Source organism: Mus pahari, chromosome 21 (assembly GCF_900095145.1).
Source record: "Mus pahari chromosome 21, PAHARI_EIJ_v1.1, whole genome shotgun sequence".
NCBI lineage: Eukaryota > Metazoa > Chordata > Mammalia > Rodentia > Muridae > Mus > Mus pahari.
In genome coordinates, this window is record NC_034610.1 from 28,756,077 (window position 1) to 28,774,882 (window position 18,806).

Below are 18,806 nucleotides of genomic sequence, written 5' to 3' on the forward strand. Positions count from 1 at the left end.
TTTCTGAGTTCGAGGCCAGCCTGGTCTACAAAGTGAGTTCCAGGACAGCCAGGGCTATACAGAGAAACCCTGCCTCGAAAAAAAAAAAAAAAATCAGGATAAAAACCAAGATTGTAGGATTAAGTACACTAGAGAGATGCTTCTAGCCGAGGAAATCTTTAGAAATGATTCCCAGAGGAAACCAATACAAAAGTTTGAGAAACAAAAAGTACGGTATCTGGAAATCCTGAAGGCCATAGGTTTGATCCCCAAAACCCACCTACCTTTGATTACAAAGATTCTAGCAGGGCGTGACAACACAGAACTATAATCAGCACTCGGAAGGCTAAGACAAGAGGAGTGCAAGTTTGAGGTCAGCCTTGGCTACATAAAGAGACCCTGGCTCAAAAGAAGTCCAAGTGGACTAGGGAGGTGGCTAAGTCAGTAAAGAAAGCGCTTGTTATCTACTTAAGCCTGAGGGCCTGAGTTCAGGTACCCAGCACCCATGTAAGGAAAGTTGGGGTGATGGCATGAACCTGTAATCCCAGCACTGGGGAGGCAGAGACAGCAGAATCCTTGAGAACTGCTGTGCAGCCAGTGTAGACTAGTCATGGGTTAAAAAAAAAAAACAACTGAGGAAGACATTGATACCAGCCTCTGGTGTGTGCACATGTACATGCACACACAATCACACACACACACACAGAGGCAAAAAGAGCCACCTTTTAGTAGGAGTCTACAGAGCGCTGGCCCGCAGAACAGTGGGTAATCTATTCAAAGAACTGATAGGAAGGGGACTTCTCGGCCTGAGGAAAGCAGAATTTTCGTTTAAAAACAAATACAGAGCAGGAAGTGGGAAGGAAAAAGAAAAAAAGAAAACCATTTCTGCTCGGAAACATCAGGCTAAAATCTCAGAACATGAAGGAATAAAGAAGAAACTCCTAAGGGCCACCAATGAGAAAAGGTCCCCGCTTACTCACAAAGGAATAAAATATTTCTCCATCAGCAACACCAAGCACCAGGTGGCCTTGAGGAAATTCATTCAGCATTCTGCAGGAGAAGGACAATAGAAGCTTCGGCAGGAAGAGAAAACCAACAGCACTAACATGAAGCACATCAAGGAGAATGGTAGAGAGCAGGGGACAATCCTCTCGGACTGAGTCAGCCAGTGGTGGTCACCATTGAGTGAGGCCGTTGCTGACAAAAGGCAGAGACTATGCAGGAAACAATACATCATTTTTGATATGTTTTAACATCAGGATCTTCAATATAAAACAGAAACATTAAGACTAGTGGCCATCTGGGACATATGACCCAGAGACTATTGTGCCTAAAATAAGGTTGTTCAACCATTAATACTCAGATACGGCTCGTTCCCTGGCCACCTTATATCCCACCACAGTGTCCTGTCCCCAAACTTACCTCTCTTCACTGAATACTGCACCTGAATCCCTTCCTGTCATGCCAGTTCTATCCCCTCCTTAAAGCAGAGTTTCAGGTTCTGTATTCTATACTTCAAGCAAACATTTGTCACAGTGAGTAGTTGGTGCCGGTAGATTGTTGAACAAATAAAACAATTGGCAGTTGAAAGATATGAAAATAAAATACCACTGTAAAATGATATCTATGTTGCTACAAAGTAAGACAGTAGTGGTGCTAGCACCATGTGGGGCATGCCTGTAATCCTAGCACTTAGGAGGCAGCGACAGGAAGATCCCCGTAGGTTTGAGGACAGCCTAGTGTATAAGGTACAAGTTTAAATTACTTTGCCAGGTTGCTTATATTGTGTATTCTTAATAAAGGGTTATGTTAGAGTGCTGATTGCTTGATTGAGCCCTCAGACTCTATAGATCATCATCGTACATTAATAAAGGTAAAATTGTATGTCACTGGCTTTATTAGCTCATATAGATATATCAATCAGCTCACCAATTTCTGTTAAGGACATGCGGGTTATTTATAATGATTATCTCTCCTAAATAAATAGACTGTAGCAAACATGTTTGTGTTTAGGTATGTACTTTTCTGGTATGATTTTGAACGTAGATTTCCAGGGATGTAATTGTAGAGTCAGTGTACAAATGGCGTGGATTTCTACATTGCTCTTTAGAAATGTTAAGTCCACTCACAGACTTAGCTGTGTTGTACACTGTCCTTTGTATTTAAATCGGTGGCTAGTGATATAGACCTCATTTATCCAATTATATGATTATGAAGTGTTTTATTTGCTAAGCAACATAAACATCTCTCTCCCAAGCACATTGGTTACTAGATGAGCAACACTGACTCTCACATAGCCTCAATTGTTTAAATGATCCTTAGAGTGACTCGATTTGCATGAGAGAGAGAGAGAGAGAGAGAGAGAGAGAGAGAGAGAGAGAGAGAGAGAGAGAGAGTAATCAGATTAGTGAAGGCTAATCTGGAACTCAGTAGGTAGCTCAGGATGGCCCCAAATTCATGATCCTCCTGCGTCAGCCTCCCAAATGCTGGAATTAGAAGCATCCACCATGATGTTGGCTTATAATTGTTATAGAAATAAAACAATTCTAAGTGAAGTACTTATATAACACATTGTAAATTCTACTTGTTGCTTACTATTTAGTTCATGTATTTCCAGGCTCATGTTATGCAGAGAAAATAGTAAAATTTTGGTCATTTTTTAATGCAGTATTTACAATGCTATCAAACCTAGAATTCATGCAGAAAAAAAAAATCACTTATGTTTTAGAATGAGTTACATTGAGATTATAATCATTTAATATGGCTGTATTTAGCTTTCAGGCAATATTTTTTTCAGTAAATCAGTGGTTAATACAATCTCAATCAGGAAGGAGCCAGCAAGCTCTTTCCTTCCTTCCTCCATTTCCTCATCTGTCTGTGATGGAAATGGGTAATAAAATGTCTCAGAAGGTGATCCCACTAGGGCAGAGCCATTTTCTCTCTCTCTCTCTCTCTCTCTCTCTCTCTCTCTCTCTGTGTGTGTGTGTGTGTGTGTGTGTGTGTGTGCGCGCGCGCGCGCATGCGCGCGCGCACACGTTTAAACCTGTCTGACTCACACTCCCCGAGGGATCCAGAGAATTTAGCTGGAGCTTAACAAAGTGGCTTGGTGCAGATGCTTCCCCGGTGCCTGGATTTTTGCAAACTGAAAGAAGTATTCATTCCTTGTCTCTGCTCTTGGTTCCCACTGGACTCTGTACTGCCTGCTGTCGGAGCCAAGAAAAGGGAGGAAGAAGCCCTGGGAAGTTTTTGAAGAAAGTTCGAGCTCTCTGGCTGTCGTTGCCAGATACGATGGAGCCATAGCCTCACAATACAGATACAGAATGGCTCCTTGCCCTTCCTTAGCTGCCAGGCTAAACCTATGCTGAGATTTAACTCTGAGAAATGGACCTCACCCACAGGAAGCCAGCAAAATACCCTTTTGTTTTTTTTTTTTTTTTTAAGATTTATTTGTTTTGTGTATATGTGTACATGGTCGCTGTCTTCAGACACACCAGAAGAGGACATCAGATCCCATTACAGATAGTTGTGAGCCACCTTGTGATTGCTGGGAATTGAACTCAGGACCTCTTAACCATTGAGCCATCTCTCCAGCCCCAGCAAGATACTCTTATCCCACCATCTTCTCATGTCTCCTGGACATGTATGCTTGTAATTACATATCAATAGCCCGATGGCACAGTGGTAGAATGCTCTAGCGTGTATAAGATCCTGGGCTTAATTCCTACCTCAACAAAAAGAGCAGAGACTAGATCAGCAGGGCAGAGGGGAACAGAGTGTGACCTCCCTCAGAGACTGGTTGCTATGAGTGGAGGTAGCTTTTAGGTTACTAACTAGTTCATTCAGCACGAACTAAACACCTACTGGGTATTACAGGCTGGGCATCCACAAGGAATCTTTCTGTGAGGTCCCCACCTTTGTGGCCAGACATTCTAGTGATAAAGATGCTCAGAAGACAGATAATGACAGTAACCCTTTTGGGGATGGGAGGGAACCAAACCTGAAGCTTCATATATACCAGGGCTGCGCCCCTGTCCTTCATTAATACTTAATTATTAGACTGAAGCAGACTACAGTGGTGTGTTACACTGAGCCACCGGTTTCACAGGCCTTACACTGGCAACTCCTTGGCAGAGGACAGTAGACAATGGACAATCTAGAGAGGCTTCGTGCTGTGCCCTCTAAGCAAACCACTGTTAGTGTGAGCTGGCCCACAGGGGATAGCCCTCCTCCCCCCCCCCCGCCCCGCTATGACTGCTGGAAGTTTCCATCCAGTGTCGTGCCTCAGCTGACCACAGGATCTGTTTTGCTGTCTCAGGCACAGTTTGACATTGCAGTGGCCAGCGAGATCATGGCTGTGCTGGCCTTGACTGATAGCCTCGCAGACATGAAAGAGCGGCTAGGAAGAATGGTGGTGGCCAGTGACAAAGATGGGCAGCCTGTGACAGCTGAAGACTTGGTGAGTGCTGCTGAGAGGCCCTGGGGAGCGTCAGGAGAATGGAGAGCCCCTACTTCTGCTACTGTAGAGTGGGGATTCTAGAAAGTTCTGCACTGCCCATAACTTCTTCCCAAACCTTGCTGCTTTTTAACATGTCCATTTGTATCAATAGCAGGTCTAGACCTAGCTGCTGTCAGAGCATATGAAACATATTTTATAAGCATAGCATTCTCACCCTGTCGTAATCCCTGGTTTGCCTTGACCAGCCTGGGGTGGGGCAGACATGGGCAAAGATAAAAAGCCCAGGGGCGTGGTCAGTTTGGTGATGCTAATCTAGAAACTGGATGGGGGGAAAGGGGACAAATCAGCCATGGCCCCAGTTCTCCTGCTGATTTATGTGTCTTTTACTCGCCTGTAGGGGGTGACAGGCGCTCTGACAGTTTTGATGAAAGACGCCATCAAGCCAAATCTGATGCAGACCCTGGAAGTAAGTAGTTTTCCTTTTATTTGTTTATTTTTTATTTTTATTGATTTTTAAATGTGTATGTGTGCATGCATATGGGGTGGGGTGCCACATGTACGTATATGCACATATGTGGAAGTCAGAGGTCAACCTCTGATATTATCCCTCAGGTGCTGTCAACCTTGGTGGTGTTTAAGTCAGGCACTGTTCAGTGGCCTAGAGCTCACTAATACGGTTAGATGACTGGCCACTCTCTCGGGTCCACCTGTCTCTGCCTCTCCAGCACTGGGCCTCTCTCTCCCCCTCCCCCTTCCCCTCCCCCTCCCCCTCCCCCTCTCTCTGTCTCTCACTTCTGGAAAATTCAGATCCTTCAGGTCAGGGACATTACTGACTGAGGTATCTGCCCAGCCCTGTTTTGTTTTTTTTTTTGTTTTTTTAATGATTGTTTATAGCTTAGCATTTGCCTTCGTTGGACTGATCTTAGATTACAAGGCAGTATGGACACTCCTGGCCAATGAGAGTCTAAAAGAAAATTTATCAATTCATAGGGATAACTTAAACCTTGGCTTTGGTTTCACTGACTAGAATAGGAACATAGAAAATAAATATCTGCCTAATAAATACAGCCATGGGTGGCAGTGCCACATCTACGTGACTTTGTCTGTTTTAACTTTTTAAAATACTTCATCTATCATGTTAATTATAAATTGTTTGCTTTATAACTATAAATTGTTTTTTTTCAAGTAAAATACATAAGTACTAAGAAATGTTTTCTAAGAGCATATATTCAACTCACTTTTGTAATGACATCAGTTTTGTAATCTTTTATGCAAACACTAAAATTTTGTCTTGGCTTCTTTGATTCAAAGTGTTTTCCTCTCTCTCTCTCTCTCTCTCTCTCTCTCTCTCTCTCTCTCTCTCTCTCTCATACACACACACACACACACACATACACACACACACACACACACAGACACGCACACCACTCATTACAATCTAGTTTCTATGTTCCTGATTATATTCATTCGACCTAACCGTTGTTTAACCCTTTTCTTAGCTACCAGTTTTTAGGATTTGGACTGAAAGAGGTCCAAACGGGGAGGGAGTATCGGGATTGTGTTTAGCAAAGAGACAGGTATGCAGCTAGAGAGGTGGCTCGGCAGTTAAGAGCATTTACTGCTCTTGCACGGGGACTCGGTTTGAGTCACATATGACAGCTCCTCTTCTAGGGGGTAAGATGTCCTCTCTGGCCTCCTCCGGCAAGAGGGCATACATATGGTGCATATGCACCGGCAAAACACTTGAGCACATGAAATTAATATTTACAGAGAGAGAGAGAGAGAGAGAGAGAGAGAGAGAGAGAGAGAGAGAGAGAGAGAGAGAATAGGTATTGGGGTGAGAGATGTTAACACTGATGTTTTATAGACAGATGCCAGGGAGGAAAATCCATGTCCCATGTCCACTCTGGTCAATGTCACTGGATGGAATTTATGGTTTGCGTTAGTCTACAATGGGAAAGAGGGATGGATGGAGGTGTCCAGAGGGCGAGTATTTGGGGGACGAGGCAGAAAAAGAGAAGTAGAATGCCCATATCCATCCATGTACTCGGCTGACAGAAAGTTGAGTTTGAATGGACGCTTTTGTTGTTCGCCTTTGCATCCTGGGCTGAGCTATTTACCACCTCTACCTCAGCTTTCCCCCATGTAAAGTGGTGTCAGTCACAGCTAAGCCAACAGGGTAATAGTGACAGTTCCACATTGACTTCCACATACCGTGGCTGCATGCTGAGGGCACCATTGGGAGCATGGGCTCAGAGGTCCCTGCCCTCCTGAAAGTCGAGAAATGGTTGAGGAAGCAGAGAGCTGACAAATAAGTTCATTACCTTCTCCTTGGTGCGATGGTTGAAAAAAGGAACCTCGGGAGTGTGGGCCCGGGACCGCACAGAGCATCCATCTGTGCGTTCATAGGCTACCGGGCAAAGGTGTGAGGAAGCCTAGGGAGCACTGGAAAATACTGCTCCAGGCAAGGAGGCCGAGTCCAGAGGGCCCAGGGTGGTGGCTCCTGGCCTCTCTAACACAGTTCCTCACAAGGTGGCACTCACTCCATCTATAAAATAATAATAGTCAATGCTACTTTGTAACTGCAATTGGTTCCTGTAAAAGTGTTGTTTGATGACAGCCTTAAGGGTTCTGTCGGGACCCACAGGTTGAGTATCACTGGCCTAGGGCGAAGTGAGAGCCACCAACCATCATGGCGGGACTGTGAAACCTGAGCTGGTGCTGAGTCAGATAGTTCCAAGGCATCCCTGGGCTCCTAATCAACAGATGACTGTAGCCCCAGTTGAACATGGAACAGAATCCTGAAAGTGCCAGGCCTGCCCCTCCCTAACCCTTCTATACCACCCTCCACCCTCCCCTGACCCCGCCTCCATAGCCTGAACTCTTTCTCTCTCTGACCTGCTCAGGAGCACACAAATGTGCTGTAGTGTGTTGTCTTTAGTCTTGGCAATCCCTGGGTATGGGGGGTATGCACCTGTGATCCCAGTACTTGAGAGACAGAGACAGGAGGATTACAAAAATTGAGGTCAGGGTAGACTGCACAAAGAACTCCAAGTCAGCCTGAATTCTATAGTGAGAGCCCGTCTCAAAAGAATCACAGTCGAGAGGGAGCTCAGTGGCACAGTGCTTGCCTGGGTCTAGCAAAACAACTAGGAAGTAAGCAAATAGACATTACTGAACCAGCGTGGTGGCGCACATCTTTAATCCCAGCACTTGGGAGGCAGAGGCAGGCAGATTTCGGAGTTCGAGGCCAGCCTAGTCTACAGAGTGAGTTCCAGGACAGCCAAGGCTACACAGAGAAACCCTGTCTCGAGAAAAGAAAAAAAAAGGACATCTTCCTCTCTCTGAGTCTAATTTCATTTAGCAAATGGGTTTGTCCTAAGCAATGCTTAGTACAACATTCACATCGTGTCTAATTTTCATTTATGGTATTGACTGTTTTAAGATTATTTGGACAGATAGTGTATTTTAAGAACAAAGCACAGAATTCGGTTAAGTTGTTCTCGTGCGTAAACACTGTCAGTTCCTTGACTCTTAGACACACGTTTGGGAAGGGCTTCTAGAATCAGTGACACAGGAGCCTGCATCCATGGACAGACTAAGCATCTCATTTGTGGGCGGGGTCTTGTTTTGGACACACCTATTGCTAGTGTCATAGGAGAGCGTTGGGTACTGGCTGCCTCACTACGGGTGGCCATGATGCCAGCAGTTTTCGGTCTTAGCTGTTCCTCTGAAGACTTTGGTAGATTCTGAGATACTGATTGATATCATTTTCCACCATAGACTAGGTGGAGCAGAAGTCTTGGGGAATAAAGGTATAAGGCCTGGATATTCCCCGCAAGCCTTGTCCAGAGCCTATGTACTGATGACTTAACATGGGAAAGTAATCCTAAGAGCTCAAAATACATCCCCGTGGACAAGCCACACACAGCGTTCGTTGATGAAGTCGCTAAATGCTAGCCGTCTGGTGCCGTTGTGGCTGCAGGCTACATGTATTATTCCAAATTAAAGTTTAATAAAATTAAAGACATCTTTCAGTTGCTTAGCCACATTTCTACTGTTGTGTTTATTTAGGTTTTGGGAAAAGGGGAACTAACTACATTTTAAGTACCTTGCAGCCGCACATGGACAGGGACTACAGTATCAGACAGTACAGAAGTATTTATTATACCCTGTTGATGCTCTGGTAATCAACCAAATAATTGAAGTAATAAACATGGGAACTTTCTGGAAAGACCTTATGGAAACTACTCATCAGGAGAAACCAAGATAGTTCCTACGTTACATTCCCAGGCATTCTGCCTATGAAACAAAAATCAATATAAATATACTTATACATAGAGGTTGGTTCTTTTAGGTTTTTGTTTTGTTTTGTTTCGCTTTGCTTTGTTTTTTAGACAATGTGTTTACCTCGAACTGCTTTATTTTATAGCCACATCCACCATTAAATATACGTCTTTGTTTGAATGTCTGATAGCAACATTTTGGTCATTAGTCTACTAGGACTCCAAACTGGGAGTTTCAAAACCAGGACTGTAATCTTAATAAGGTTATTCGTCTTCTCTTTGACCTTGGAGAGTACCCCTTGCTTCCCTGGGCCTTGGGTTTCCTATGTCAGAAAGAGGCCGGCTCTCGCTCTCACATTATTTGGTTCTGTGATCTCCATTTACATGGAATTATAAAGAGCAAGGAGACTAGAATGTGAGGGGTGGGATTGTGATCACCAGGCTGAAGAGAAGTTGATCAAATGGTTCGTGTTCCAGTTAGATGGGAGTAATGAGGTTCTCCACGCCTGTCAACCATGTTAACAGTTCACAGGAACAAGACACAGGAGGGGTGTATGGCAGGGTATGCCAGCGGACCTAATATATAACCTGTTAGCTTTCTGTTACTGTAACAACTACATGAGATAAACAACATATAAGAAGGAAAGGTTTCTTTGGGCTCACCCTGTTGGCATTTCCGATCTGCCTCTGAATGCCCTGTTGGTTTTGGCGCTGAGTCAGAGCACAGTACTGAGAATCTATCAGAGCTTCTGGTCAGAGGATACACCAGAATGCGAGGCTCTTCTCATAGCCAGGACATGAAGACAGTACGAGACCACGGTCCAACAGTCCTCTTTGCCCCAGCCCCAGGACAAAACTCCTCCCACAAGGCCCCATTTCCTAAGACTTTTTTTACCACCTTCCCGTGGTGCCAAGACTGCACAGAGACCTCCGGAAGATAGCCAGCATCCAAACTCCAGTGTAACATTTTATATTGCACACACATCCAAGCATCCTGTTGGACTCCTAAGTTACTTAATTGCCATTTGAAGTGTAAAGGCTGGGGAGAAGGCTCAGTTGAATAAGAACACTTTGTCCTGCAAGTATGTGGGGTCCTGAGTTCAAATCCTCGTTGCCCACATAAAAAGCTAAGCATACACAACGGTAACCCCGGCACACCTGTGTCGACATGGGAGGCCCAGAAGGGAGGACCCTGGATCAGCTAACCTCAAATGTAGGCAGTGAAAAACAAGTGTCCCTGTCCCGAATGATATGGAAGGCTAGATGGCCTCTGACCTCTACATGCAGACTGAGACCTGCATCATGTATCTGCAGTCACACACACCACACATCACACACACACACACACACACACACACACACACACTTTAGAAAGTGAAATAAAGACTTAAACCACAAAACTTTTTTTTTTCTCTGACAGAAGAGTTGTATAGCCTCCCTGATAAGGAAAACTCTGTGAAATGGAAGATTTGCTTTAGATTAAACAGCAGTCGGACGGGATTATTCCAGAATCCTGACGCCTGTGCTTGTTCAGCCACAACCTGTCACCTGTGTCCCCAGGAGACCAGGCCCCGTACCTCCCTGACAGATGGCAGCCAGGCAGCCATGAGGGTTATTATGGTCTGTCGAGGAGACAAGCCAGCTGCCATCCAGGGCTAGAGTCTGTGAGTTCGTCCTCTTTCCGTTTCTCCGTGGCAACAGCATGCCCCAGGCAGCAGGTATAGAAGGTGGGGAGCTTCAGAGCCTGTAAAATGTTTTTCTCAGAGCGCTTGAGAGGTTCGCATAGAGAGAAGAGAGGTGTTAATCGATGTTAGGGAGGTGGGGTACTGATAGCAGTCATGCGTACATGTGAACAAGCACGCATGTTGGCTTGTTAGAACCCTCACATGCTCACGTCCCTCTGACCTTCTCAGGGCCTGTGTTCGTTCTCTCTCTCTCTCTCTCTCTCTCTCTCTCTCTCTCTCTCTCTCTCTCTCTCTCCCTCCCCAGAGGGCAACACTCAGTTGTGAACTTGCAGGGTGGCTTTGAGAAGCTGTCATAGTCTCACACTGTCTTCCCGCTTCGGTTCAGCGTTCTCAATCTTTGAACCATGGTAGATCGTGGGAATTTTCCATGCTCCTCAGCTGCCCCGCCCCCACCCTGCATCGCTCTCCTGCTCTCCACTGTGTCAGCAAAGGGGCAGGGTGTGTTTTCACAGGTGAAACCAAGCCGTCATCTGAGCAGACCTCCAATAACCTGGCTGGGCTAGGAAGAAAGCCTGAATGTTTGAACGAGAAAATTATTTTCAGATAGACCTAAAGTCCATTGTTATCAATAAAAGGAAAAAAAAAAACACTCTAAAAATAACTATATTGACAGGGTTGTTTTAAAGACCTTGAAAGCCTAGAATTTTTAATTAGTTCCTAATATTGGTTTTGTTCTGTTTGTAATGATGCTGATTGGTTTGTTGTCAACTTGACACAGCTAGAGTTATTTTGGAAGAGAGGACCATGTCCCCACCAGACTGGCTTTTGAGCGAGCCACTGATTGATATGGGAGGGTCCAGCTTACTGTGGGCGGTAACATATTCAGGCTGGTGGTGAGCAGGCTGAGAAAGGCAGGAGAGCAAGCCAGTAGGCACCACCCCTCATGACCTCTGCATCAGTTTCTGCATCCAGGTTCCGGCCCTGACTTCCCTCAGTGACAGAGTGTGACCTGAGAGTTGTAAGCTAGAATAAGCCTTTCCCTTTCCAGGCTGCTTTTGGTCCTGGTGTTTTATCACAGTAATAAAAATCCTAAGTAGCACAGTAGTTCATAAGAACTGCCCATAAATAACATACAGTATACACGTATTAAAATGTCAGGAAGAAACCCATTTTTCTGCATGTTTTCTTTAAAAGAAAGTTTAATAGTAAACTTTAGTTGTATGTGGTGGGTGGTTGGCTGGGATTCCAGTGTTTATTTAATAAATAGAGGCTGGAGTATCAGGAGTTCAAAGACATCCTGGATTATAGAGCAAGTTCGAGGCCACCTGGGTTATTTAACACCCAGCCTAAACAACCACAATAAATTGTTTCTATCATTCGGACATGTCACCCATGGTGGGTATTTTTTTTCCTTTTTCTTTGTTATATTAATTGCCAGATTCCTAACATGTAAAGTTTTTAAACTATTTTTTAAAGATTTAATCAGAATTTTTTATTTAAATGAGAAATCAGCTTTAGCCTAGAAGTTGAAAACAAAAATAGCCTAAGCTTGTCCTTTATATGTAGTTGGCCTGTCTGGTTTTCATAATTCATGAGTCATATTGTTTTTTTTATACTCAGGTCTTTGTAGGTTTCTTTGAGAAAAAAAATCTCATGTAAATCTATACTGACATCAAACTCCTAATCTTTCCTGCTTTAACAACCCAATGCCAGGATTGTGGGATTTTTCTCTCCTCCTCTTCCTCTTCCTCCTCCTCCTCGCCTCCCTTCCCCCCCCCCTATAGTCCTGACTAGCCCAGCACTCACTGTGTAGACCAGACTGGCCTTGTATTCACAGAGATCTGCCTGCCTCTGCCTCCTGAAAGCAGGGAGATTTTTGTTAACTTGACAAACTGTTCACTTTAAAAAAGCAAAATCAAACAAACAAACAAACAAACAATAGAACATTGAAGATATTACTTAAACGATCACGGTTTGATTAAATTACTTTTTAAATGTACGATGTGGAAGAGATAAAGTACAAAACTTATGTTACGATAAACAGGCAATGAACAGTAACTTATCAAAATTATGATCAGAGGCAGGTGCGTTCTCAGAGATTTTTATCTCTTGCTCAGCGTTAACTACAGGCTAGTTCTGTCTAAGGAGACTTGGTGTCTGAGTCAATCAGGGAGTCTTTGGTTTCAGTTTGTTTTAAAGGTTTTTGGTTCTGTCTTGTCTTTTTGTGTGTGTGCGTATGTATTCATGTGTGTGTATTGTACATATGCACGTACATGGAGGCCTCGGTATGACATTGGCTATCTTCCTCTCTCCATCACCACTTGGATTTTCGGCAGTCTCCCACTGAACCCATGGCTCACCGATTGGCTAGAGCAGCTGGCTTGCAACCTCTGTGCATCGTCCCCTCCCTCCCTTCTCAGGTGCTAAAGTTACAGACTGGCGTCACCATACCAGGCTTTTACGTGAGATCCGAGGTTACGAACTCGGGTCCTTGTGGTTTCTTTGTCAAGCATTGACCGAGCCATCCCCCTAGCCCTGCTTTTATCTTTAGGTTGAACCCCTGTACCCCGGGCTGATTTCTAACCCTTCTGTAGCTTGATGTGACTTCCAACTATGTGAAACCTTGCACCTCTGCCCCCAAGGGTTGGAATTACAGACATGCTCCACCCTACCTGGCTCAAGGTACTTTTAGATCTCGTGGTGTGCTTTGACTATGCAGTAGAGACACACTGACACCGGGCACACTTACACACCCAGCAGTCTGTGGCACTTTGTGTCCCCAAGTTAAGTTTGGTCTCCATTCTTCTGTTTCCTTTGGGGCTCTAATTTATTCTCGTTCTTCTGCAGGGAACACCTGTGTTTGTGCACGCTGGTCCCTTTGCCAACATCGCTCACGGCAGCTCGTCAGTATTAGCTGATAAAATCGCACTGAAATTGGTCGGCGAAGAAGGGTTTGTGGGTAAGTGGTGTTGTTTAAAAGTATTGATTATAAAATATCGATGAAATTGGAAAGATAATGGCTGGGATAGAGTGTTGACATGAAATCTCGTCCTTTACACTCTTCTTTGTAGAGGGGTCTCAGTGCTGGAGAACTCTTGTTCTACAACAGCACAGCTATGTTGTCGACTGCAGTCAAGCACATAGGCCTTTGAAAGCGCTAATACCCATCAACTGAATGACCTTGGATATATTTTTGAGTATACTGAATCCTGGTTTTCTTATCTGCAAAATGATGTTAATGAAATTATTTTAATGAGTCGTCCAATGGATATGTATTCAGAACATACCACACTCAAAGCTCAGAACTAGGGATCCAGCAGTTAGCAGAACAGGTCTAACAGCAGGCCTTGTGCAGTCTCCTATCAGTGGTGTGTACACGGGAGGTTATGCTCACTGACTGAGCAGTTAGCAGCCATCCAAAGACTAACATTAAAATGATTTTTTTTTTCTTCCTAAAATCCTGGTGTGTTTTCACAACCCAATAGAAGAGAAGTTTCCAGCCAATCTACTCACACTTTATTTGCTAAATCCATACCGCCTGGTGCAGTCAGGGAGGCACCTGCCATAGCATTTGCTCCACGGTTGCTAGCCACAATCTTAGACCTTAATAGTAAAGCTTTGACAAAAAAATGAAAAGCCAAGCAAGGACTGTGGAAGAGCGCTTCACACTGCAATGGTTCTATCAGATTTTCCCCCTGCCGCTGGCAGACAGTTCCCATTATCATATAAATGCCCATAATCAACTACAGCGCTTACTTCCTGCATACTTAACCTTCAGCCTTTTATCAAACTCAAAAAGTGAGGGTTTTTTTTTTTTTTTTTAATCTGCTGGGCAGAAGAACCTAGATCTACACTTTCATGCTGTGGCATCCTAGGGTTCATTTGGGGTTATCAAGACTGATTTAAGAATCCCTTGTAGACACAAAGACGAGATCAAATGAGGCTTTATGTAATTCTACCCTTCAAAGATCTGCGTCGTGCAGCAATCATGTACTTTGCTGGTTAGGCGCCTAGTCCACCACAAGAGTGGATTTGCCCGGTTGAGCATGCGTAGCCGTAGAGCTAATGGCAGAGGCGGCTGGGGAAAGGCAGATACTGAAGAGATGGGCACTTCCCTGAAAGGCCTCTGATACATCGACTGCAGATAAAAGGGCTTCCAGGATAAAGCACTCTGTTTTATGCTGACGGAGCTCCCTGCCTTATATTATCAAGCAGGTATTTCCAGAGTATGCATCATCGTATCATTAGAGATAGATGCTGATGGTGTCTGCAAAGCATGTTAGCCCTCCTGTGACCTTAGACTCTGGGAGTGTTCTTTGAAGGTTTTCTTATTTAGACCGTGTGAGGGTGGATCAGATGACGACCAAGATGCTGAGAGGTGGAACTGCTCCTGTTTGTAGTTGTAGAATGGGAGCCTTCTTTTGGTAGCAATGAAGCAAGAGCTTTTCTAGGGTTCAGTTTCCCCTTTGCTGTAATCGTCAATAATAAATTGATTTGTAAAACAGGGAGCTATGCATATGCCCCCCATTACTATTTCTCTGATCTCTTATAACCTGAGGGGAGATCCCTGTGGTAATTATCTTGCCTGTAGGGAGAAGCAGAACTCTCTTAAAGCCATGTTAACTCGCTGTGCCCCGGATTCCTCGTTGGGAAAGTGAGGGCTTTAAAAATATAAATTATGATTGTGTGTGCGTGTGTGTGTGTGTAAGATGGGGAGACAAGGCAGCTGTGACGCACATGTGGAGGTCAAAGGACAAGTTTGTGGGATTGGTTTTCTCTCACCACTTTAGTGAAGGTCCTAGAGTTTCAAGCTCAGGTCGCTAGGTCAGCTCAGCACCTTTACCCACACAGTCATCTCACCAGCCAAAATAAGGCTCTTAAGAGGGCTTTTCTGAATGGATTTTAAAAGATGGTATGTGGCATTTTTGCCTGTCAAGATCTGGCCTGACACCCACTCATCCTCAGCCAGTCCTCCTTGTCTCTCTTCGCCGTTCTCAACACGTGGCTAATAAAAGTTAAAGTCCTGTTTTAAATGGAGTTTATCTTTGAGTGATAACAATTTTCATTTTAATTATTGTATAGTACACAGCCCTTAGAGTGGCAGTTCTCAACCTGTGGGTCATGACCCCTTTGCGGGGGTCAAAATAGCCTTTCACTGGGGTGGAACATCAGATACTTAGCATTCAGTTCATAAAAGTAGCAAGACTATAGTTATGAAGTAGCAACAGAAATAAGTTTATGGTCAAGGGTCACCACAACATGAGGAACTGTGTTCAAGGATCAAAGCATGAGGAAGCCTGAGACCCAGTGACTTGGGGGTCTCCCGTCATAGCTGCACAGGAGAGGATAGTCTGCTACCGCGCCTCCGATCTCCAGAACTCTGCGTCCTTGTAGTAGACCTTGCCTGACTCCAGCACGATCCAGCTGCTTCTAGCCTGCAGACACCTTCTTTTACCTTCTAGTACATCAGGATGTGGTAAGGGAGACAAACCTCTAGAGTCTCAGCAGAGAGTGGGGTGCCCTGTGGGAGCCAGGTTCTGTGTTGATTAACAAGGAACCCGGAGAGAGGCGGGGGGGGGGGGGGGGTATCTCCTGAACAGAATCTTCCTTGTTTACTGTCATACAATATCACTTTCAGCTCTGCCCCGACATCCAGGCAAGGACTCCTTTTGTCTACCCAGAATAATTATTCTAAGATAATAGAATCAACGGTCCATTTGGCCTTATAACAGGGCAGTGTTTATTTAATTAGCTGCATGAATTTGTCAGATGGGAGCAGGGCTTCATGAGAATTTTAGAGAAATCACTGCGGTGACTATAATAGCCCCTTTCCGTGAGCTAGCGGTTCCCATGGAAGTCCACTCAACCTCCGTCCATGTACTGCCAAAAGGCAGACTCCTCTTGGGCATCAAACACAACTCGAGGATTATTTTTACAAAAAGAAAAAGAACATTAACATTCTACATTTTAATTATTATTATTATTATTATCTCATTTAAAGTGTTTGTAAGAATCTCAAAATTGTTCACAAACCTTAGCTTTTTCTTTCTTGTTTTCATTCCTTTTTTTTTTTTTTTTTTTTTTTAAGTAAACATTTAATACAAGGCTAACTTTGAATTTCTGGGACACGAAACACCTGTATCATATATTTGCTTTAAGATCTAATACATACATGGGCTTCTTGGACAATAATTCTCTTTTTTTTTTTTTTTTTTTTTTTNCTTTTTTTTTTTTTTTTTTTTAATGTCTTTGACAATTTTCAGGTAAAGACCCACGTCTTCTTGGAAATGTGGGCTTGGAATTATACGTGCTCGTAGCCAAGGGCTCTTATAGCCAAAATGGCCACAGCCACAGGACTCTGTGGATAGACTCTGAAGGCCCACTGCCCCCTCCTGTAGTTAAATACTGATAAAATAGACCAGATGTCATGGTGTATCCCTGTAGTCTTAGAAGGCCAGCCCACCCTGGTCTCAATGACTCAACCATCCTCCACCTAAATCAATGAATAAATCAACTTAATGATGATGTGATACCATGCTAGTACCTCTTAATATGTGCAGTAATAGATCGTGTTTGTATCTCCCCCAATCGCCCAGGATTAACCCACTTCCTATTGCTGTAGTGCAGTGCCACAGACTGTGTCTTAAAAGGAGTCGGATTTGACTTTTGTTCTTAGGTGGGTTGGCTGAGGACTCGCAGCTTCTGAGGCCCTTCTGGCTGGCAGAGTTGTGAGGCAACAAAAAACACAAGAGACAGAGATAGAATATATAGGTGTGCACGCTGTGTGTACACACACATGCATGGGTGTGGGGTATGTGTATGTGCATGCAGGAGCATGTGTGTATGTGCATGCATAGGCCTGGAGTGTGTGTATATGTGTGCATGCATGGATATGAGGTATGTGTATGTGCATGTATGGGTATAGGGGGTGTGTATGTGCATGCATGGAGTGTGTGTGTGTCTGTGTGTGCGCATGCATGCGTGTGGTATGTATGTATGCATGAGGGATGTATGTACATGCATGTATGACTATGGGGGCTGCACATGCACTCGTGTTCTGCTCTCTCTCTCTCTCTTGCTCTCTCTCTCTCTCTCTCTCTCTCTCTCTCTCTCTCTCCTTTTTTAAAGTTTCTTTGTTTTGTCTCTTGTTTTGGGGGGGAGGTGAGGGCTATTTCTTGCACATGTGAGTGGACATAACTTAGGAGTCCAGAAGAGGGCATCAGATCCCATGAGTAACCAGGTGGCTGTGAGCACACATGATATTGGTACCGGGAACCAAACTCAGGTCCTCTACCAGGCAGCACACCAGAGCTCTTACCTAAGGATGCATTTCTCCATCCCGGGAGAGCCTTTTGAGACAGGGTCTCAGTTAGTAGCTTTATTTGGCCTGGAACTCACTGTGTACACTAGGGTAGCAGAGACTCTCTTAGCTCTGCTTCCTGAGTCACAGTCACTGCCTCGTCCCTCTTCTCAAAAGCCTGCCGGTATTCCATTACAAGACACCCACCCTGGTGGCCTCATTGAATCCCCGCCAGAGGGGATTTGAACACCAGAGGTTGTGTCAAGCATGCTTTACCCTCTCCTGCCTCATATTCAAACCCAATGGGAGTGTAGGGAGGGAAAAAAATGTTCTGACACAGCATTCTCCTACCGGGAAACATCTTTCTGATAGATTGCTGAGTCAAGGTCACCTTGGGTACCACTGACTTTAGGCGTCTTTCTTTTGACTTTATCCCTTGTCCTTTAAGATGCTTGTAAATCTTGCCTCTTGAGTTTCAGAGGAATCCACTGAGTAGTTACACCCAGCTTATTCTCGCCATCTGTTTTATTGCAATGAAATGTTAAATACTCCATCATTTAGGTAGAAGAAAGCCAGACCAAACTAAACATTCCTATAATTTCATCCACCCTTTAAAAAAAAAAAAAAAAAAAAAATCTGAGATCTGAGTTGCAGTAGTGTCCAGCTTCTCAGCTGAGGATCCTGGAGCTCACCCTGGTGACATCTACAACTCTGCTCTTGGTCAGGGGCCTCGTTCTGTTATGAAGTTCATTCTTGGGTCTTGAGTAATCCTATACACAATCACATCAGGGGTAAGAACTGGATTATTAGCAATCTGGCTGGAGGGGATGTGCAGCCCAAGCAGCTGCTGAGTCCAGGGAATGCAGTTTTAGACCGTGTACTTAGCAAAGCCTCACTGTGGGGATGTTGGTGCGTGGTGTCCCTGGATGTCTGAATCCTGCAGTTCCTTGCCAACTGCCGCTCTCTGGCCTCTCTGTGCTGACCTCTCCCTTCTACGCATGCTTTCATACAGACTGGACCTCTTTCTGGTTTAATTGTGGTTTTAGTTTCTAACAGGTAGTCTTCAGCTTTTGAAAAGAAATAGAGGGAGGGAGGGAGGG

General features: G+C 44.4%; 1 protein-coding gene across 1 annotated transcript in view; it reads left to right on the plus strand.

Moving 5' to 3' along the window:
* Positions 1-18,806, plus strand: part of Mthfd1l (methylenetetrahydrofolate dehydrogenase (NADP+ dependent) 1 like) — a 184,297-nt gene that overhangs the window by 73,498 nt on the left and 91,993 nt on the right. The window contains exons 18-20 of the mRNA XM_021220926.1: positions 4,295-4,435; positions 4,833-4,901; positions 13,254-13,365. Coding sequence (XP_021076585.1) covers positions 4,295-4,435; positions 4,833-4,901; positions 13,254-13,365 — 322 coding nt within the window. The remainder of the gene's footprint in view (positions 1-4,294; positions 4,436-4,832; positions 4,902-13,253; positions 13,366-18,806) is intronic.